We start from the raw sequence: 22,127 nt of genomic DNA, 5'->3' as shown, positions 1-22,127 counted from the left end.
TTTACAAAAAAACTCAACATGTTTTCTCTCAACAGAAAACCTAAATAAACTTAATTAAAAAAAGTTAATCAGTTTTTGATTTTCTTGAATTTAATTTATTCAACTATAGTGCATCTCATCATAAGACAATAATGTGATATTAAAGTGCATTCTTGCAATTCCAGGTTGTGAATAGTTTGTCAGAAATGGATCTATAAACTCAAGAATTATGAAAAAGATTAAAGAAAAAACTAAATTATATATCATGGGTGTAAGGGGGTTATTTAATCTATATGATTAGCCACCTTCCACATTTATCTGCGTCCAAGCTGCTTCCTAAAGGCTTTCAAGGATTTTGCCATCATTGGAGCCACTCCTATAAAAGAAAACACAAAATTAGAGAGGAGTACAGGCTATCTACAACTAAACTAAAGGTCTTTAGATTAAATATTAGCTAGAAACACTCATTAACAAGGCACACAGCCACTTGGCTCCTCAGGTGTACTTTAGTATCTTTAACCACTTCTTAACCACTTCCTTTAAGTCACTATGTGAAGCATGATGGTCTGATTTTTTAACTAAATTCTCTAACTGGATACTTAAACAATAATAAGAAATGTACAGCTCTGGAACAAATTTAAAATGAGACCACTTTAAAATGATCAGTTTCTCTGATTTTACTCTTTATAGGTACGTTTGAGTAAAATGAACATTGTTGTTTTATTCTATAAACTACTGACAACATTTCTCCCAAATTCCTAATAAAAAGTAATTTAGAGCATTTAGTTGCAGAAAATTGAAGAAATGGTCAAATTAACGAAAACGATGCAGTGCTTTAGCCCTCAAAAAGAAAACAATTTCATGTTCATTTAAAAACAATACCCCTAAAGTTTTAACCCAGGAAGAGGTTAGGTGGTGAAATAACCTTTAATCACGGCTTTAATGTGTCTTGGCATGCTCGCCACCAGAAATTTTGCAATTATGTCATTCCTGGCACAAACATTCAAGCAGTTCAGCTTTGCTTGATGGCTTGTGACAATCTATCTTCCTCTTGATTACATTTTAGAGGTTTTGAATGGGGTTCAGGTCTGGAGAATGACTTAGCTGTGTTCCAGGGAGCATTGTCCAGAGTTGGAGAACACTGACAGCGCAGGAACCAAGTATTCTTCCAAGATATCTTTGTATTGAGTTCATCACAAAGACTAATCTTTATCTAGTTGATCCAATTTAAATAGACTAACCATGTGGTTCTATATGGTCATGGAAACGTTATCCTTAAATTCTGAGTGCAGTAGAGTGCCACCTACTATACCCATCCAGAAAGACCATAAACAAAATGTGTTCTATCAGAATCTGTCTGCTGATGGGAAGCAAAAAACACCAACATGTTCAGCAAAAACATTTTATATACCTCCCCTTCCTAAATATTTAGCCTAAGAAAGCTAAAGTTAATAAAACATGTACTGTATATGCAGGAGTTTTGCTTGTTCGGTTACAACTAACCCCACATGTAAAAAAACAGGCACCTATGGCTGTAACAAATATCGATATTGCAGCTTATTGTACTACTTTGTTTGGCAATACTGATTTGATTTTTAATAAACACAAAATGGGTTTTTAATTATTAGTGTAGAATTGTATGTTATGTGAAGATTGAGGTCAGAGGGCGATTCATTTAGCGTTTTGTTTAAACTCCACCCACTAGAAGTTGTACTCTGTTGTTAGATCCCACTGTTCTGATGGGACAAAAAGTAAACAATTCTTTTAATTAGATGTTATAAATATGACAGTGTAATATGAGTTTATTTTTTATTTTATGACAGTTCGTTTAAATGAAAAAAAGCATATATACAATATCTTGCATTGTTTTAAAGTATCGTGATATAATAATTTGTTATTCCTGGGTCATTTAGTGCTTCATATCGCCAAGTTCTTGTCCCTATAGGTATAACGAAATGGCTTTTCCTGAAAAAACAAACAGCTTCAGCTCACCTGCTGAAAAAAGTACAGCACATGAACAAAGAACGGCTTAACTTACTTCGGATCTTTCGCGGGTCTTGGCATTGGCTGGGTCCTGAGCTAGTGGGAGAGTGCTTGGTGGACTCGCTGAAGCAAGATTTTGCTCTGCTCTCATGACTCTTTCCACTGAGAAGAGAGTGTGTGGACAGAGAACACAGTCAGTAAATCACTGAATATAACATCATTGAGTTTTATCACTCCAGTGCTGTGTCACATCACCAGACATACATAATACAAAGGAAAACCTGGTCATGTTCTGTTGATTTTCTCGAGCTACAACACTAGCAGGGCGTGGAACGCTGAATGGTGGTGAAAAGAGGCCAACCTGAAGTGACTATTTTACAAAACTTCTGGGGTCTATAGGTATGTTTGTGGTCTGTCACATGGTGTTTAGGCAAACTGAAGACAGGACATGCAGAACACTCCTTAACCAGTTCTTGGATTTAAACTAACTTAACATCTGGTTTCCTTAAGATTAAGAACTTAGATCTTAGTCCTTAAGAATCCCAAATGGTACAGATTTCTGCTTCAAATCAAAACCTAAAATCTTTACAGATCAAAAAGCCTAATCTTTTCTGAAAAGAGCTGGGGAGGCTTCAGATTTATAGCATATAGATTACATACATATCAAACTATTTTACTTGTATAGCCAATGGGCTTCAACCTGCAAGCAACTGCCTATTTATACAGGTTGTTCACTTGGTTGTAATTAAAAGGTCCACTACTCATTAACAATATCTAATAAAAGATTGTTTTGCTTTAAATCTTTTAAATTTGGATTTTTGCCCAATATAGTACTTCAACAAACTTCAACAAGTAACATCCCCAAAAGGACAGTATTAAGGAAGCTTAGCTTAGGACAACAACCATGAGAGTCAGAACTGACCTGGGTTTGTCTGTGGGGTAAGGGAGCACAGCACTGGCCGTACCATGGAGTTCCTGCTGGATGCGTACGTTTCTAGGTGGCTTGGCAGCTGAATGAATAAATGCCATCTTCACCTGTCTTCCTAAGAAGGAGCCCAAAGTACAGCACAGCTGGGAAAACTACAAGAACACATTCAGCACAAGCAGAATAATGCCCCAACGAAATCTACATTGAAAGCAGAACTTCCTTTTAGACGTCTTTTGCTTTTTAATTAATCAATGAAAAAAAAATGATGTGGTACCCTTAAATTGTTAAATGCTCCAGCTAATCCCTGGGTCACAGAGCCTGCATGAGGAAATTCAGCTTTTTATAGTGATTTTTTTTTATGAGGTCACAAAACACCTAGTGTTCAGACTACATACCCACATATTCCCTCTAAAGCAGTTCAGCTCACTTATTTACATTATAACTGTGTTCTAGTCAAACTGTTTAAAGAGGAACATTAGAGGACATCCAAGAAGAACAGAGGTCATTTACATAAACCTGTCTTAAAGGGACAGTAACAGAAGCTGAAAAATGCCATGTCATTCATGTAATTCAGTTAAAACGATGAACACAAAAGTATTAACCAGGCTTATGACTAATTAAGTAAATTTGAGAATAGCTTAAAAAGAGTTTTTAAACAGTTTAAACTAAAAATGTTCCTGACCCACAACCCACATGGTTAATACATTTTTAATAAATTATCCAACACTTCTTTAAAATAAGTAAATAATAGCAGCAGCAGCAGCAGCTATTGAACATGTAAACAAATACTGAAGTGCCAACAAGTTTTTGTAATGCAAGCATTACCAAAGATGCAAGCAAAAGGACATCTGGGGGAGGGGCTTTGCTGACAGGTGAGAGTGCCATATGCTGCACCTTCTGGGTAAATTAGTAATGCTAGTACATTGGTTTCCTGTGGGGAAAGTCAGAGATAACCTTAAATCTATCTGGTTCATGGCTTAATTTAGTGTTCCCTGCGGTTGATCAGTGTAGTGTCTGTTGCTTTCAGAATTGCAGCAAGCAAATACAATGCTGAGTCAGTCTCCAGGATGGGGGTGCAGTTACCTTTGGGCTTCCCAGAGTGAGCCAAAACAATGCTTTTGGTGAGCTGCTGGAGTTTACGGTCACGTTCCTCAAACAGCCGTAGGTACATCTCCCTCCAGGACTCGTACTCCTCCAGTCGAGCATTCCGGAAGTCCTTGCAGCAGTGCCTTTCCCAGAGGTGATCAGTCACACCTATGTACACCTGTGTACATCAGCGACACAGTACACCAGTCTCTTAAAACCCTTTTGATGATCCTAAATTTTAATTTACCATTCATGTTCCCATATTACACAACAACAACTGCAGGGTGCATATGTACAAATCTAATTTAACTTTAATACTATAGCTTTACAGAAAATATCCAAGAATTGATTATGATTGTATGATCTTGGAACACACCAGAACATCGAATTCCCAAAATACAGTAAGAACACACTACAGTGGCTAAAAATGAACTTCATCAGGCTAAAAAGGGTCACAGGGCTGTTTGATACAAATAAGACATACAATTAATTACAATTCAAACAATGCTTGTATGGCAAATGAAAGAATGTATGATTGCTGACAGCAGACACAGGAGTTTTTATACACATTCTTCCATCCACTGTTACTGTATGTACTGTATGTGTATTGCTCCTTACAGGATTGCACTCTTCAATCCGCAGCAGCTGCTCAGGTGTGCAGCGCTCCAGCACCGGCTCCAAAATTTCAAACGGCACTCCTCCAATTTCATACAGTGCTGGGGAAGAAAAACAGGCAAAACTTCTAAAACTCAGCATCATCACTAAAAGTGTAAAAGCTCAAGAGCACCGGTCTGCAGTACTCACAATCAATGTTGTTCTGCAGCGTTCGGATGCACTGCTGGTACAAGCTCATCATGGTGGGAAGATACACAGCCTTGCTTCCAGAATACACCTGCATCTTCTTATTCAACCGCTGACCAGTAAACACTGGAGTATCTTCAAAAATATCTGTGGGCTTCTCCTCAACTGCAAAAACCTTCAGGTGCTTACTATCCTAAACATATGCTTTCAAATGACTAACAGTTAGATTTTCAAGACAAAGAACAGAACGTGCCATAAAATAAAGAATTTAATCAATATTGCTTTATTGTAAAAATGAATATTCTTTTGATGAAGGTGGCAGGAACTGTAAACAAAACTGGTGTGCCATAGTCACCACTGGTGCCCGTCTTATAATGACTGTTCAGCTTTAGAGCATTTTTGAATTTGTACACATTACAGCACTTTTCACCAAATTATTTTTTGTTAGGGGTCACAGAAAAAGCCAGATAAAGGCTACAATAGTGTCTACAGCAATACTTTCCACATTCAAATACTTGCATCAATGCTTATGCTAGAAGCTGTTCAGCTAACAGGGTTTCTTTAACTATGGAGATTTCCAAGACTGTTTGATTTGCGTAATGCATGCTGTGTATATTACAGAGAAAAGTGATAGATATAAAACATAGGATGCAAACCTAGGCTAGCTCTGTCAAAGTGGCCCTGTAAGTTACACCAACTTCGTATCAAACGTCATTAGCTATTCTTTTAACAAATGAAAGGTGGCTGGGGCACAAAAACCATGGGGTGTGATTAGTAGCATTAAAAATAACATTTTGTTTTTTGTTCTGTTTTTTTTTTTTTTTTGGAGAAACCACTTTCACACTTTCTCAATGTCTTAAACTATTTAAAATTTTCTTGAGGGGTTGGCTTATTGCAAATAGGTAAACTATTTGTTTCTAATAAGGTTGCATTCTTTTTTATTTGCAACAAAAGCTAAAACTGTAGCTAAAACTTAATTTGTACCCAGAGAACACAACCAATGCTGCATGATGGATTCAGTATCTTGCTATTTCATCCCTTCTTTAGAGGAACTGATCATTTTAGATAAAAGTTATAACTTACCTGTCCTCTTAACAAAATACTGATACTGAGAAAGATCCTCACACTCAGTCGAAATCGGTGGTAGTGGAACACTGAGCAACTCCAACACAGATCCCTTTGAAGCCTGAGTTTTAAACATGCAACCGGTCAGAAACTACAACAGTCATATTTTATTAACCATCAGTGTTGCCAAGAGTTACCATTGTAGATGGAACTTCGGTTCCAGACTTGACACTGGAGACTGTGGCGTTCTTTTTAAAACCAGTCCTTAAACGTTTTTGGTGCTTATTATCGCTTGACTTCTTCCTCCATTTGGGAGCCTCAATGTCGTAGTTTAGGCATGCCTCAAAAGACATGGAGGGCATTTCGAAGCAGCCACTCTCTGGGTCCATCTCCATATCTGCTGCCTTTGGTTTAGTTTTCTTTTTCTCATTGTCTTCTTGTTTAAAGACAGTCCTCTTCTTTTTTCTTTGTACCTCAATTAGGTCATATTTATTCAAAGAGCTCCTTTTATTTTTCTCAGAAGACTTCAGCCTATGCTTATTTGTTATGTCTGAAACTTTTTTCTGAACCTTTTTATGCTTGTCATTTTGCTCTGCCTGGGAGTTGCTGGTTGATTTCTCTTTCGACTGGAAAGATTTTTTTTTAGCAGCCTGTGACAAGTGCCTGATATCAGCATCTTTCTTGTCGTCCCCTTTCTTTTCACTGTCTGCTTCACTTTTTGGTTTATCTAATGCCGGTTGCCATTTACTCAGACCATTAGCTTTCTTTGATGGTTTCCAATCAAAGCCAGTGATTTCATTCTTGGGCTCCCTCTCAGAACTACTCATACTTGCTGAAGCCTGTTCCTTTTCTTCCTGGTCAGTTTGTTGAAGTTCACTCTTAGACTGCTCCTTCAGTGGCGGAATAGGTGGCGGCATAACACTTGAATTTGAGGGGGAGAAAAAGTGAAGATAATTTAACAAATTAAACAGTACAGTTTAAACAAGCACAAGTAAATATGTATTTCAATTACAGAACTGTGTATAAAGTTAAAGACTTGACTACAGTTTTATTCATCCTCTTGGTGCCTGTAACGTAATGGTGCACCTCACACTTATTACGTCTTATTATGACTTTTGGTCTTAAGACTGCACTTGGCAGACTATCATACACAGAATGCCACAGCACATGCTACAAATATCCACAAAAAATGAACCTTTAGAAGTAAACAGTAAATTCTTTGACACATTTAACCTATCCTAATTTAAACACTTAGTACATAAAGTCTCAATTCTTGTTGTTTTTTTTCTCCTTTTAATGGAGAATTTTTAAAAAATACCATACCTTGCAGGATCTTTTGGAACCAGTTTTTTCCATCTATAAATTAATGATTTGGCCACTTCTCCTGCATAGTCATGTTTGCGAAAGGAGTTTACCACTTTTCCAATTCCAGTCTCCTATGTAACAAAAAAACATCATAGTTTTATTTTTTAAGACCAAAACTCAATAAAGACTTGCTTTCTATGAATTTTCATCTCTTACAGCAAGAATATCAAGGGTTATGTCCAATTCTTGGAGCTTCTTCAGGATTTTCAGGAGCTGAAACAGTATATAAATATATACACATATTGTTTACTATGCTCTCTTGTATTTGAGTTTTTGTACACATCAGTAAACATTTAAGGATGAAAAACAGCTCCATTTTAATGCTTCGCTAGAAAGTTGGATTTGTTGAGTCAGCAACAATGGCAGACACTATGTATGGAAAAAAAAACTCATATGCAGCTACTGCAATTGCAAAGTGCTATAATTGGGCAGTGTCACAACACCCACATAGGTTGTATAATCCCAGCTACACATGTGTGAAAGGAAACACATATTTTAGTGAATATTAAAGGGTTCCAGGATAGATTTAAAGATCCAATGAAAAACATACATACTAGATAATATATTTCAGTCATTTAATAAAACGACTAATAACTTTTCGCCTTCCTAATTCTGTTCCCCACTGATTGACAGACAGCCAACAGCAGAGACAACTGCAGCAGTATTTTTAGCATGGCATGGAACCACTCAGACCCAACCCCCTCTCTGAAGAAGGGGACACGGTAAAACGCGGAACATATGGGATCTTGCCTAAACGACTAGCATTTTCAGCAACTGGCGACTGCCTATTTGAGTGCTCGGAAAAAGACTCACCATTTAACTGGAATATTATTTCTTTTTTCAGAATGGACGCCGCTGATATCCACAGTGAAAAGTGGAACTGTGTAAACTGTTTATAGACTCCTGAGCTGAAAGCTCATCTCATGAAGCTCAATTGTCTTTTTCTGCGTTTTTTTCTTATCGCTGATTAGTTGCATACTGCCACCTATCGTTCAATTACTGAGGAGGGAGCCATCCAGCCTGTTTTTTCGGGTTACAAAATAGTCTAGGACCAGTTTCCCAAATGTTTCGTAGCACTAAGACAAGTCTGAGATGGTTGAGCGAGCTTCACACTGAGCTCTCTCTCCATGTTTAAATGTTCTTAATGCTAAGAGGGAAACAGGACCCAGACCTTTACCATGAAATATACTATTTCTACTCTGGAATATGTTGTTGTTTGTTATTGTTATTTTTTTGCAAACTGTTATTAATAAAAATCAAACGTAATTATGTCTGATCATCATTACATTTTTCTACATTTCACCCAAACTAATTGGAATTAAACATACACCCAAGCATTATGTCTACATAAATAAAGACTGATACAAATCCTGCTTTTGTTATTATTTTTTCCTTTTAGGTGTGTTGTTGTATTCATTCTTTTTTCTCTCTCAAAATTGGCATAATTTAGGTCTTTTTTATGTGTATTTAGTTTTTTTAATGATAAATTGGTAGGTCATTTAGCTGCAGGGTATTTTTGTGATAATGATATTCTTGGTGACAATAAATTAAATATTTTAAAGAATTTAAATAAATAAACTTTTGAAACACAATAAATACTATAGTTTTATATAGTATAACAGTTTAAAACATTTAGTAGAAACGAAAAAAATGTAAACCTTTGTAGATTTTAATAATTTCAGTAAATTACAGAGTTCTGACTTATATACTATGGATAGAAATTAGTGCTGATCAGCGAGAGCAGGCAGGCGCAGTTGGGGGGTGATGCAATTATATTATGTCAAAACGATTCAACTTTTTTCTTTTTTCAAACCTACCTGGCCTGCTCAATATTTAAATTGTAGTATTTATTATTATAGATATAGATTAATGTAGGTATTTCCCTTTGTCTAACAATAACAACAACAATAATAATAATACAGTATTGGTGATAAAACAAGCTTTTTAAAACAAAGCAACAGTTTGAGAGAATTTAGGGAGAAATAGAAAGTAAGTAAAAAAATATGATATACAAAAGGAATTCTAGTGATTACAGAGACTAAATTACACACAGCTGGACTCTATTAACTAATTAAGTGACTTCTGAGGACAATTGATTGCACTGGATTTTATTTAGGGGGTTCAGAGTAAAGGGGGATGAATATTTTTGAAGGTCACATTTAGATTTTTATTTGATTGAAAATTTGAAAACCATGTATCATTTTCTTTCAACTTCACAATTATGTGCTACTTTGTGTTGGTTTGTCACTTAAAATCTCAATCAAATATATTTAAGTTTGTGGTTGCGAAGTGACAAAAGGGGGTATGAATAATTTTGCAAACCACTCTGTCTCCACGTTATGTCACTAATAGCACCTTAGGATTAAGAACATCTTAACAGAGAGAGAGTGCCCAGTGTGAAGCTTGCTGAACCATCTATGAATTGTCTTAGTGTTCAGAACCTCTTGGGAAACCCAGCCTTGCTCCCTTGGATTTTTTTCTTCACTGCTATAATGACATCATAGGTAGCATATACTGCGCACCACTGTGAAAGTGTAAAACTCTTTCTTGGTTGCTGGAAGTGATCCATTTTAGTCATTGTTTTGTAAATCGTAGAGTGAATGTACAGCTATTGTATTGTTGAGGGTGATGTTTTAGTAATTTTTGGGAGAAGTCGTACATTTCCTGAAAAGGTGCAGGAGTGTCAATGTTTATTCAAAATTGACTATAGGGTTTTGATGCAACATATTTTTCCACAACACAAATGAATAGTTATCCAATAACACCATGTAATCCTTGCAGAATACATTCCATGTTTCAATAATGTAAGTATCAAATTATATTAATGTATCATTTTGGAGTAAATGGGTACCAAACTAAACAAAAAGTCTATTCGGTTTTATAGGACTGCAAAATCTGTTTTATGGAAACTGAATAGACTTTTTTTATTTGGTATCCCATTACTTCAAAATGATACAGTAATATCACTTAAAACATATACCTTGAATACATACGAATTTGTACTTCATTTGACTTCCCAGTAGATCTATGCAGTTAGAGGTATCACATGCCACAGTTAGTATGCACTTGCACAGTATATTAACATAGTCTATAAACATATGTACAAATGTACAGTTTGCCAAAAATAGAATAATACATTTCGAAAACCCCTTTTCAAATACAAAATAAACCAATTACTTTAGAGCATGGTTACAAAGCCTTCCGTATAACTATTAATGGTAAGTAATTAGGGTGCAATTACGAATATAAAAGATGTTAAACCACAATATACAATTAAAACACCCAACAATGTTTTAATTTTTATGGAGCTTTTAGCTAATATGATGGCATTTAAAATGGTCCGACTTTACATGTTCTAAGTCTTTTTCATTTACTGAATATGAATGGAAATCCACATATTTTATGTTTTGTTTACCTTCATCAGAGAGAAAATGTTAAACTTGACTACCCTCTGATTTCAGCACCCAAAGGTCTGAGGGGCTCTCCTTTATTCTGATAGCATGTCTTGGGCACTAGTCCTGAAATGTATTTTACTCAACATAAGGGGCTTACTAGGGGAAGTAGGATTTTGACAGTGCGACACTGCCAAAAAATGACACTGCCAAACTCCCCCACAGACCCCTACAATGAGTCTAGAGTAAAATACATTCAGGACTCAGCCTAGAGCCCAAAACATGCTATCAGAATAAAGCAGAGACCATTTAGGAAATGTAGTGGAGTTAAAGTAAAAGTGCTCCTCCCAGTACTTCAGTAAAGATACACCAAAATAAAGCTTGGTCAAGTTGCTCAAGCTGGTATTATATAAATCAGGGGAACTTTATTCATATGAGATTAGGGATGGAACCCTTCTGAGTTGAAGTTCCACAGAAGACCAGCGAGCATTATAAACCCCATATATGCAAAAAAAAAAAAAAAAAAAGAAGAAAAAAAAAGAAGAAAAAACCTGACCAAAGTATACAGATCCAGACACTAGAAACATAAAATAGAGGAAGATGATCCAGCACATAACTGGAGTTATGGCCCATTCCCTTCCCCTTTACTATACTCTCTCACTCAGTCACCTTAAACAACATGACAATCACCTAACAGCTAGGTTGCTGTTTATGATCCGAGTTCATCCTGCCTTTGTTTGAGTAACGGTCTCTACTGTCTAGAGAAGACTCTACATTTGTGGAGGATTGCTTTGAGGATCTAATTTTATTCAGTTACAAAAGCGTAAGTAACGTCAGGACGTTGGATGTTCATGCCCCACCTCATTCCCACCTCATCCCCAAATCAACCTAGAAGTGTTGTATGCAGCAATACCATTCCAGAGAATACAGTTCTACTCCACAGCTCAATGGAATAAAGGGTCCACAAATGTTTGCACACCGTTGTTTTGTGTACAACAAATACTGCAATTTAGCATACTATTATTATTATTATTATTATTATTATTATTATATTAATAATAATAATAACAATAATTATTATTATTATAATTATTGTTATTATTATTTTTTTTGGTAGCATAAAATATCCCTTCCAGACTGCAAGAACACAGTACACAACACTTACATTTATAATTTGAGTAAAATAATATACAAACAATTAATAATCAATTATATATCAGCTTAGTTTAACACATTATAAGATGGAAGAATGAACAAGCGGAACAAAAGTACTTTAGAAGTTTAGACAGTGTGAGATTCTAGTCTTTGCCAGCAGTAAAATTCTCATTAAAAAAAAAGAAAAAAAAATATGTATATATATATCCTTCTTCTAAAGAGTGCTTTATAGTATTATAATCATAACAATGTTAGGCTAAAGGAAACACATCTACTTACACAGGTGGTTTATTGTGTCAATAATAAATGACCGTCTCTGCCGTTCAGGAGGACTGAAATACTGAAATCACATACGCAAATGCTGTAGATTTTATTTTTGTTAGCACTGGATGTAGTTTATGTGATTTGATGAGTTTTTCTAAAAATAAAGAAACATTATAAATAAATTTCCTTTTTACGAGCGGAGATCAAATGCGTCTGTACATTTGTAAAGCAACATTGGCGGCACCTGTCGTTTTCTAAGTGGAACTACGCAAAAAATACGTTAGAAGTCAATGATGAGTGGATCAGAATTCTTTTAGATGAAGAACGACCTAAAGAACTATGTTACTGTCGAAGGTTTTTGGGAAACTTACCTAAAATGTTTTCTCTTTCCAATACAATATTAATCTTATTTTCCTATAGTATCTAATACAACTTACACAGCCTTAAAAGCATATTTTCATTAATTGGTGTATAATTGAATTACAGTGCCCCAAACTGATGTTACGAGGTTTTCATCACATACTTTCCTATATTTGAAATTACCTACAATGTTTTCTCTTTCCAATTAAATAAAATTCGTATTTTTTTATAATGGCTCATACTATTTACACAGACGTAAAGGCAGATTTTCCTTATTAATTGTTTAATTGAATTTCAGTGCCCCAAACTGATTTTACGAGGTACTCATCACATACTTGTCTATATTCAAAATTACCTAAAATGTTTTCTCTTTCCAATAAAATAAAATCCTTAATTTTTTATAATGGATCATACAATTTACACAGTTGCAAAGGCAGATTTTCTTTATTCATTTGTTGTATAATTGAATTACAGTGCCCCAAACTGATGTTACAAGGTCTTCATCATATACTTGTCTATATTCAAAATTACCTACAATGTTTCCTCTTTCCAATACAATATTAATCTTATTTTTGTATAATATCTAATACAATTTACACAGTTGTAAAAGCAGATTTTCCTTATTAATTGGTGTATAATTGAATTACAGTGCCCCAAACTGATGTTACGAGGTCCTCATCACATACTTTTCTATATTCAAAATGATCTAAAATGTTTTCTCTTTCCAATTAAATAAAATTCTTATTTTTTTATAATGGCTCATACTATTTACACAGCCACAAAGGCAGATTTTCCTTATTCATTTGTTGTATAATTGAATTACAGTGCCCCAAACTGATTTTACAAGATTTTCATCACATACGTGTCTATATTCAAAATTACCTAAAATGTTTTCTCTTTCCAATAAAATAAAATTCTTATTTTTTTATAAACGCTCATACTATTTACACAGCTGTAAAGGCAGATTTTCCTTATTAATTTGTTGTATAATTGAATTACAGTGCCCCAAACTGATGTTACAAGATTTTCATCACATACTTCCCTATATTTAATTACCTAAAATGTTTTCTCTTTCCAATAAAATAAAATTCTTATTTTTTTGTAATATCTCATACCATGTATACAGCTGTAAAGGCAGATTTTCCTTATTAATTGTTTAATTGAATTTCAGTGCCCCAAACTGATGGTACGAGGTCCTCATCACATACTTTCCTATATTTACAATTACCTACAATGTTTTCTCTTTCCAATAAAAAAAAATCTCATTTTTTTATAATGGATCATACTATTTACACAGCTGCAAAGGCAGATTTTCCTCATTGATTGGTGGATAATTGAATTACAGTGCCCCAAACTGATGTTACAAGGTCTTCATCATATACTTGTCTATATTCAAAATTACCTACAATGTTTCCTCTTTCCAATACAATATTAATCTTATTTTTCTATAATATTTAATACAATTTACACAGTTGTAAAAGCAGATTTTCATTATAAATTTGTTGTACAATTGCATTACAGAGCCCCAAACTGATGTTATGAAGTACTCATCACATACTTTCCTATATTCAAAATTACCTAAAATGTTTTCTCTTTCCAATAAAATAAAATTCGTATTTTTTTATAATGGCTCATACTATTTATACAGCCGTAAAAGCAAGATTTTCCTCATTGATTGGTGTTTAATTGAATTACAGTGCCCCAAACTGATGTACTCATCACATACGTTTCTATATTCAAAATTAACCAAAATGTTTTCTCTGTCCAATGAAATATAAAGCGTAGCATTTTTTAAAATAATGTCTAATATATTTACACAGCCTTAAACAATAGATTTTCATAAGTATTGTGAATTAAACTGTATGGAGTGTTTGCTCATAAAAATACTGTGGAGCTAGGCTTCATATTTCCCACACATGGATGGTGTAACTATATTATTTCCAAGACTTACGGCATTTTTATTAAACGCTCAAGTAAAACAATACGCCAGATCAAACACCTTTATGCGATACATCTGCGTAAATAAATCGCTTCATTGTTTTTATTCGGAGGGTGAAGAACCACCTTTAGGACACTGTATAAATACACAAAACAGACTGAATTAAACCTGTTTCAGCTCGTTCGGTGCCTCGCGCAGAGAGGGCGCTAGTAAAGAAGGTAGACCCACCGCGACCGGTTCCTCGCGGGTATGCGATAGTACTCCAACAAACACTGAAAAAGGTACAGCGGTGTTTTGTTGCGGACAGAATTATCAGCCTTCAGAAGAAGTGGAAGAGCTGCTGCTGAACCAAGTGAGGAATTTAGAAAATCCAGGTTTATTTATAATAACCACAGTTACATTAGGAGCATCTAATCAAACGTGTAGATAGTTACAGTAGCTCATTGTCCCAGTGATTTATTTGGTAGTCATGAAATCGCCGGAAGGGGTTGATTTTACCTGTTTTTTTAAAACTGAACTATAGTCGAATTCCGCGTTTTACCCGTCCCAACTGGGGATAGGCAGAGTATAAAGCGTGTTTACCCAGAATTGTTGCTGGAACTTAACACTAAAATCTCTTGTTTGTTGTCCGTTTTTAGTACGTTCGATCTGAGTTTTGTTTTCTTTTGACACATTGTAATTTGAGCCATTATTTATTTATTCTCTTATATTTCCGGTGGAAATCCGCTGGATTCCGCGTTTTACCTAGACCCCTGAAGAAGCAAGTCTGATCAGGCTGCAAATCCAAATGCAGGCCCCACAACTACATGAGCCCTACAGAGTCTGTACATTCTTGCACTAAACGGTACAATAATCAAAATCCAGCTCAAGACCAGCAAAAAACAGGACCTATGCTGGCAGGTTAGCTTGTTTTTCTGGATGACAAGCTGATCTTGAGATGGATTTTTAGCAAGGTAGACCTAAAGTGCCTAATGCTAGTTCTCCAGCAATTCCAGTAGCTGGAAAAACACCTTACAGACAAGTTAACACCACTTTAGCCTCAATCATATAAACAGTTTTTTTTTGCACCAATGTTGTCGGTTTAAAACAAACACACACTGCTAAAACAATGAGCACCACAGGAAGCTACAGTGTTGTTGTTTGGTTGTGTAATGGTACATAAAACGATACCGTGTGCCCTTCAGCGCTTTCTTTAAGCTGCTGCTTCAGCTGGAGAACTTTCTTCACGTCTACCGAGGCCATGCCGGACGCGGCGCCGTGAACCGCACACAAGATTCCGCTTCAAACCGAGCCGTCATCTTTATATGGGGCGGAGACCCGGCGGCCCTCTCCCACAGCCAGCGCGATGTGTGTTAGCAGGGGGACCGGGGCTAAAATGACAGGGTAGAATAATGTACTTTTTACTCGGTTACTCTTCATTTATATAGTTTGATGGTTTTAAATTCCAGGTTTAGCATTGTGTTCTAGTTTAAGTGTATAATTAAAATAGTACATTAACACTGACGATATAATGTACTGCACATCTTTTTTGTCAAGTTTTGCAGCAAATGTTGAACATTTCTTATTAACGAGTGTTATTTGAAAAACACATGGGGGCAATAAGAACATTGAAATAAAATAAGATAATTGATAGGTTGATATCACAATGTAGAGCATTGTATTCAACAGAATGTGTGACTGATTCTACACTCACCTGATGGTGTTCTAAAAGGAGCCATTTTGTCACCGTACATTAGAGGGTACATGCTTTATTATTTTAATTGTATTGGCCGCTCATATTAATAATCTATTCTAACACTGTAACAAAGAAAAGAGTAACTATGTTCTTTTTATATGACACTGCAAATATGTGAAAACACAGTGGGTCTCTTGTGTACGTGGGTGTAGATGGGTGCATTGTGGATGTAGTTGGGTGTAGATTTTGGGCCAGGGTCTCTTCCCCCGTTCCCCTCTCTCTCTCTCTCTCTCTCTCTCTCTCTCTCTCTCTCTCTCTCTCTCTCTCTCTCTCTCTCAGGGCCAGGGGAGGAGTCAGCCGGTCTTTACTGACCACTCCAACAGCCTCTCTCTCTCTTTCTCTCTCTCTCCAGAACACCAAGTTGAAGGTGCAAGTCCTTCCCTCGCCTGTATTCACTTCATCTCGGCACAGGTAGGTCAGATTTACACTACTGCTTACTGTACAGCAGGACCTGGTCCACTTTTATTATTGATATCAACTTGTTCATGCATTTTAAAGGCACGCTTTAAGAAGGCCGGATAAACACCGGGTTGGGAAGTCATAGTTTATACATAAAGTAACACGTGATGTAAATTTGACAGATCACCTTTTATTGATTATCACATAATGATTATGGCTTGCTTATTTATTAGACTAACCCGAATCACCTGGAGCCACCAGATAACTCTAGTTTTATTCACCACTCTCGGACACACTTATTTAAATAAGTAATTCACAACATTTGGGGGGGTCTTAATCTTTTGATGCAAACGACCAAAGAGGTGCTAATAAAGAGGTGCTAATAAATCATGATAAATCAACGCATGATTGGCAGTATAGAGCCAGTCTACACGCGGTCCAGGCTGCGACACACAGACTATAAAAGGAACGCCAGGCCGGAGCGATCCAGCGCTGCTATTCCTGGATACGGTTGTGATAAATCCTGACAGATGGAGGGAGAGGAATTTGACACGCTACCATGCGATAGCAGCTCTTCAGGAGAAATTTAAGTATTTGTACAAAGTCACAATAAACAGGGAAACTTACTTAAGCATAACTATACACATTGAGCCACATTATATTGTGTTTTCTAATGTCTGTCGTCAACACTGCGCAGTGTTCCACAAGTTTTCCCATATCACCCATGATCCAACTCATCAACTATCGTCTCTTAATCTGGATCAGTTGTGCTGAGGCAGATGACAGTTAAAGCTAAAGCTGTACTACATCATATGTTAAAAAATAATAAATAATGCACAACAATAATGCTCTAGTGCAATAATAAAAATATAATATAAACAAATAGCAATGCATGTTGCATGAAATAGGAGGTGGGGAATGAGAGAAACTTACATTAAATCTGAATTTTCCCATTTCTGTAGTGCTACCCTTCCGAAGATATTGGGTTTTGTTTTGATATTGATCTCAAATGTTACTCTAACATCTGGTACAGTGAGCTGTTGTTATGTCATCCTCATTGCTGCAGGTCCTCAAAATAATATAATATCGGTTCTAAAATGATCTCAACTTCTATTTACTAATTAAAGGTCTTGGCTGTGACCAGCTGATACAGTCATGGCACCAAAGAAGAACAAGACCACTAAGAAGAATAAAGCAGACATCAATGAGATGACAATCATGGTGGAGGACAGCCCGATCAACAAAATCAACGGGCTGAACACCCTCCTGGAAGGTGGCAATGGCTTCAGCTGCATCTCAACTGAGGTCACTGACCCTGTTTATGCTCCTAACCTTTTGGAGGGCCTGAGCAACATGAGGCAAGACAGTTTCTTGTGTGATCTGACAGTATCAACCAAGTCCAAGTCCTTTGATGTCCATAAAGTTGTGATGGCCTCCTGCAGTGAGTACATACACAACATTCTCAAGAAGGACCCAGCCACTCCAAAAATCGACCTCAGCGATCTGTCACCCGTCGGTCTGGCCACAGCCATCACATATGCCTACTCTGGAAAACTGACCTTGTCACTGTACACCATCGGCAGCACAATATCTGCAGCCATGCTTTTGCAGATTAACACCCTAGTCAAGATGTGCAGTGACTTCCTCATGCGAGAGATTAGTGTGGAAAACTGCATGTATGTGGTGAATATCGCTGACACATACAACCTCAAGGAAACCAAGGAAGCAGCTCAGAAGTTCATGCGTGAGAATTTCATTGAATTCTCAGAGATGGAACAGTTCCTGAAGCTTACCTATGAGCAGATCAGTGACTTCCTAACAGACGACTCCCTGCAGCTGCCCTCTGAGCTCACAGCCTTTCAGATTGCAGTCAAATGGCTGGATTTTGATGAGAAGAGACTTAAATATGCTTCAGACCTGCTGACACACATTCGCTTCGGAACCATCTCGCCCCAGGACCTGGTCAGCCATGTACAGACTGTACCCAGGATGATGCAAGACCCGGAGTGCCATCGTCTTTTGGTGGATGCCATGAATTACCATTTGCTGCCGTACCAACAGAACATCCTGCAGTCTAGAAGAACCAAGGTCCGCGGTGGTCGAAGAGTGCTGCTAACTGTAGGCGGGCGACCTGCCTTGACTGAGAAATCCCTGAGCAGGGACGTTCTCTATAGAGACGAGGACAACCTTTGGAACAGGCTGACCGAGATGCCTGCTAAGAGCTTTAACCAATGTGTGGCTGTCCTAGACGGTTTTCTGTATGTGGCCGGTGGTGAAGACCAGAATGATGCTAGGAACCAAGCAAAGCATGCCGTCAGCAATTTCTGCAGGTAAATGTTTTCCCACTGTTTATGTTGATGTTTTTTCTGGAAGATTTTATTTCATAATGGTTTTAAAATGTTTTTTTCCACATAGGTATGATCCCCGTTTCAACTCGTGGATCCATCTCACCAGCATGATCCAGAAGCGTACCCATTTCAGTCTGAACACATTCAATGGTCTTTTGTTTGCTGTGGGTGGACGTAACTCTGATGGATGCCAGGCTTCTATGGAGTGCTATGTTCCATCTTCCAATCAATGGCAGATGAAGGCCCCAATGGAAGTCCCGAGATGCTGTCATGCTAGCACGGTCATAGATGGCAAGATTTTGGTAACTGGAGGTTATATCAACAATGCCTATTCCAGGGCAGTGTGTTCTTATGATCCATCAACAGATAGCTGGCAGGATAAAAACAGTCTCAGCACTCCTAGAGGCTGGCATTGTTCCACCACTGTGGCTGATCGGGCTTATGTTATTGGAGGCAGCCAGCTCGGCGGCCGCGGGGAAAGGGTGGATGTCTTGGCGGTTGAGTCTTTCAACCCTCATTCTGGCCAGTGGAGCTATGTTGCCCCCTTGCACACCGGAGTAAGCACAGCAGGTGCTGCCACCCTTAACAGCAAGATTTATCTCCTGGGTGGCTGGAACGAAGTCGAGAAAAAGTACAAAAAATGCATTCAGGTGTACAACCCTGACCTTAATGAATGGATTGAAGATGATGAGCTGCCAGAGGCAACAGTGGGCATTTCATGCTGTGTCATTACTATCCCCACCCGCAAGACACGAGAGTCTCGGGCCAGCTCGGTATCATCTGCTCCAGTCAGTATATAGGTGATATACAGGGGAGCTGGGAAATGTAGTTCAATTGATGATTCTGAATGAGATGATATGCAAATCTCTGTTTTCCTTTCAGTTGCAGTACCAACCTGTTCCATAGTTCTTAGAACATTAAATTTTATAATAATCTCATAAGCTACAACTGATTGTCATTTTCACGTTATCTTTTACATTAATAAACAAATATATTTTAATGCTGTTCAGTTTATTGTATCATCTCAACACTGAATATCACATAGTTTCCATGAGATTTGTTACTATTATTTAATATTAATACAGTGGTGATTACAACTTTTAATGTAGTTTTTTAAAGAATTTGGAAGTATACAAATGGTTTAAAGGTTGTGAAAACACTGATATGCAATCAGGTTTTAACTAGGGCTGTATGATTTATCTTTTTATCAACAGTATGGCAGGAAAAGGATAATAATAACAAACAAAAACTAGTTAAATACAACTCACCTAATAGTTGTATACTTTTGTATATGGGCCAATTATTCTACAATTATTTATGGGTGCCACGGAATGCAAAAAAAAGAAAATAAATAAATAAATAAAGATATTTATACATTTCTCTTAAAAAATACTATGCAAATTCAATAAATTAATACAATCTGTTGTATAATTATCTATACTGACCTGCCAGGAGTGATTCTGAAAGAAGCAAGAAACAGAACACTATTCACTTACCAAAACAGCCCTTAGCAACAAAAGACAGAAAGCATTAGGAGTCATAATGAAAGTTGAATAGGGTTTGTTGAGACCGGTTGGGCAGTGGTGGCTTGTTTTGTAATACGACTGAATGGTTATGGGAATCAAAGCTATGTACCTGGTCTGTCTAGAGAAATTCCTGACAGGTCAAGATCTGAAATGTTCGTAAGTTCATAAAAATGTGACAACTGCATACACTTGTGTGTTAGCAACACTTTTTGAAACATTTGTAATTATATATGTTGTCCATGTTCTGCATATTTATTAAAGGTTCCTAAAAAATGTTGCGGATCTCTTGTTAAAAGTTTTGATTTTTTCATTTGAGTTTTTGCATCATTTTTTAACAACAATGTTTAAAAAAACATAACATCACTTTTGTTCTGCTTTTTTTATGCAGACCATTGGGCACACTGTCATTTTTTGCATTCTAAACCATACTAGCTATTTTTTATTTATATAAAATATGCAGATAACACAGGATAGCACAATAAGTATTTGTTTGCAATATGTTAAAATCAGAAAAAAAATCATTCTCAATTGTGTGTCAGATATGCGGTGAGCTAAATACATTTGTAATACTAATGCAGCAATTTGTTAATATAAGTTAATATCATTACTTCTAACAGGGAGACGGGTTATTATATGGCAATAATAATAATAATAATAATAATAATAATAATAATAATAATAATAATAATAATAATAATGGATTTCTTCAGAGAAATAGAACAAATGGTTTACACAAATAAAGTAGATAATCTATAATTACCAAAAATAAACTACATTACATTTTTCACTTCACCGATAGAAGAAAGATCTAAATAAAAAAGACAAGTTGTACATTTGTCATGGCTAGTTTTGTTTGCGAACAAAGACATTATGGGTTAAGTTACCGCCTCTAAATTTGCAATGTCATATCATGTATTAGATATATGATGCAATGTGAATGGTTCAAAGGACTTTTTTGAGGCAGGTCCTAAATGCTTATAGTCTATACCTTATCTTAGGTTAGTGGACAGAGGCTCTGAAGTTGCTCTGAGATCAAGGTAAAAGGCCAAGTTACAAAGGAGTGGCCTGTACAAATTGAACCATTAAAATAGAATAGAATAAAATTCATCTGTAATTGGGACATAAAAACAATCTATGTTCTGCTAATTTTTTTGACATTACATATGTAATATATATATATATATTTTTTACAAAATTGTTAATCACAAAAAAATGCCACAATTAGCAAGATGAATAAAATCATTTTTATATTCATCTCTACTGAAAGATGTTTCCTTTAGAACTTAATGTCTGCAACACATTGAAAAAAGTACGGGCAGATGCATGTTCACTGCTGTGTTACATAACCCTTCCTTTTATTATACTTTTTATTCATTCCAAAACAGAGCCAATTTTTACTGCTCAACAATCCGGCATCACTGTTGTCTGATGTCCTCTTCTTGGTTCGCCATATATTTTTAACATTTTTATTAGCTGTGTACTGAAATAACAGTAGACCTGATATTAATACATTTCATCTTGATGGCAGCATACATCTCTTTAAAAACATGATTTTCACCTCCATATCAATTGTGCCTTCACATGTATGCTACCAACCCAGATAGCAAAAGGACACTGAGTCAGCATTCATTTTTCCATTACCAATGCAGAACAATATGTTGTTCTGTTCATCAGAAGATAAAGCGAAACTATCCTTTAGAACATGAAAAGCAGAAAAAGATTTGAGAAACAAGAAACTGCAGTAACAGCAGTCAGGTATAATTGTGATTGTTTTTCTGTGGCATCAAACTGATTTAAAGAGG

The 22,127-nt window shown here is 36.3% G+C and overlaps 2 protein-coding genes across 4 annotated transcripts; one reads left to right on the top strand and one right to left on the bottom strand.

Moving 5' to 3' along the window:
- Positions 1 to 72: 72 nt before the first annotated feature.
- Positions 73 to 16,325, bottom strand: eloal (elongin A, like). 3 transcript variants are annotated; one of them, XM_007240057.4, is made up of 11 exons: positions 15,488 to 16,313; positions 7,364 to 7,420; positions 7,166 to 7,278; positions 6,040 to 6,763; positions 5,861 to 5,963; positions 4,781 to 4,942; positions 4,595 to 4,692; positions 3,974 to 4,154; positions 2,885 to 3,005; positions 2,018 to 2,124; positions 73 to 355 (listed from the first exon to the last, which is right to left on the bottom strand). In XM_007240057.4, the coding sequence occupies exons 1-11, from the start codon at positions 15,557 to 15,559 to the stop codon at positions 294 to 296; spliced, it is 1,800 nt and encodes a 599-aa protein (XP_007240119.3). In that variant the 5' UTR covers positions 15,560 to 16,313; the 3' UTR covers positions 73 to 293. The 3 variants fall into 3 exon arrangements, with proteins under 3 accessions (XP_007240119.3, XP_022540757.2, XP_022540758.1); XM_022685036.2 differs by lacking the exon at positions 7,364 to 7,420 and having other exon boundaries at positions 15,488 to 16,314; XM_022685037.2 differs by lacking the exons at positions 73 to 355; positions 2,018 to 2,124; positions 2,885 to 3,005 and adding an exon at positions 3,021 to 3,208 and having other exon boundaries at positions 15,488 to 16,325.
- Positions 16,326 to 16,355: 30 nt separating this feature from the next.
- klhl31 (kelch-like family member 31) lies at positions 16,356 to 20,607 on the top strand. The gene is made up of 3 exons (XM_007240056.4): positions 16,356 to 16,463; positions 17,579 to 18,781; positions 18,867 to 20,607. Exons 2-3 carry the CDS (start codon positions 17,607 to 17,609, stop codon positions 19,597 to 19,599), a joined length of 1,908 nt encoding a protein of 635 aa, XP_007240118.1. The 5' UTR covers positions 16,356 to 16,463; positions 17,579 to 17,606; the 3' UTR covers positions 19,600 to 20,607.
- The last annotated feature ends 1,520 nt before the right edge of the window (positions 20,608 to 22,127 follow it).

The sequence above is a fragment of the Astyanax mexicanus genome, chromosome 7 (assembly GCF_023375975.1).
Source record: "Astyanax mexicanus isolate ESR-SI-001 chromosome 7, AstMex3_surface, whole genome shotgun sequence".
NCBI classification, from domain to species: domain Eukaryota; kingdom Metazoa; phylum Chordata; class Actinopteri; order Characiformes; family Acestrorhamphidae; genus Astyanax; species Astyanax mexicanus.
The sequence above is the reverse complement of the archived record's forward strand: the minus strand, read 5'-3'. Positions and strand labels throughout refer to the sequence as shown.

Coding starts and splice junctions, on each gene's coding strand:
- eloal (XM_007240057.4), bottom strand. CDS start 15,559: ATGGCCTCGGTAGACGTGAAGAAAGTTCTCCAGCTGAAGCAGCAGCTT. Junction 4,943..5,860: donor GTATTTTGTTAAGAGGACAG/GTAAGTTATAAC, acceptor AGGTTTTTGCAG/TTGAGGAGAAGCCCACAGAT. Junction 4,155..4,594: donor GGATTGAAGAGTGCAATCCT/GTAAGGAGCAAT, acceptor TGATGTACACAG/GTGTACATAGGTGTGACTGA.
- klhl31 (XM_007240056.4), top strand. CDS start 17,607: ATGGCACCAAAGAAGAACAAGACCACTAAGAAGAATAAAGCAGACATC. Junction 18,782..18,866: donor GCCGTCAGCAATTTCTGCAG/GTAAATGTTTTC, acceptor TTTTCCACATAG/GTATGATCCCCGTTTCAACT.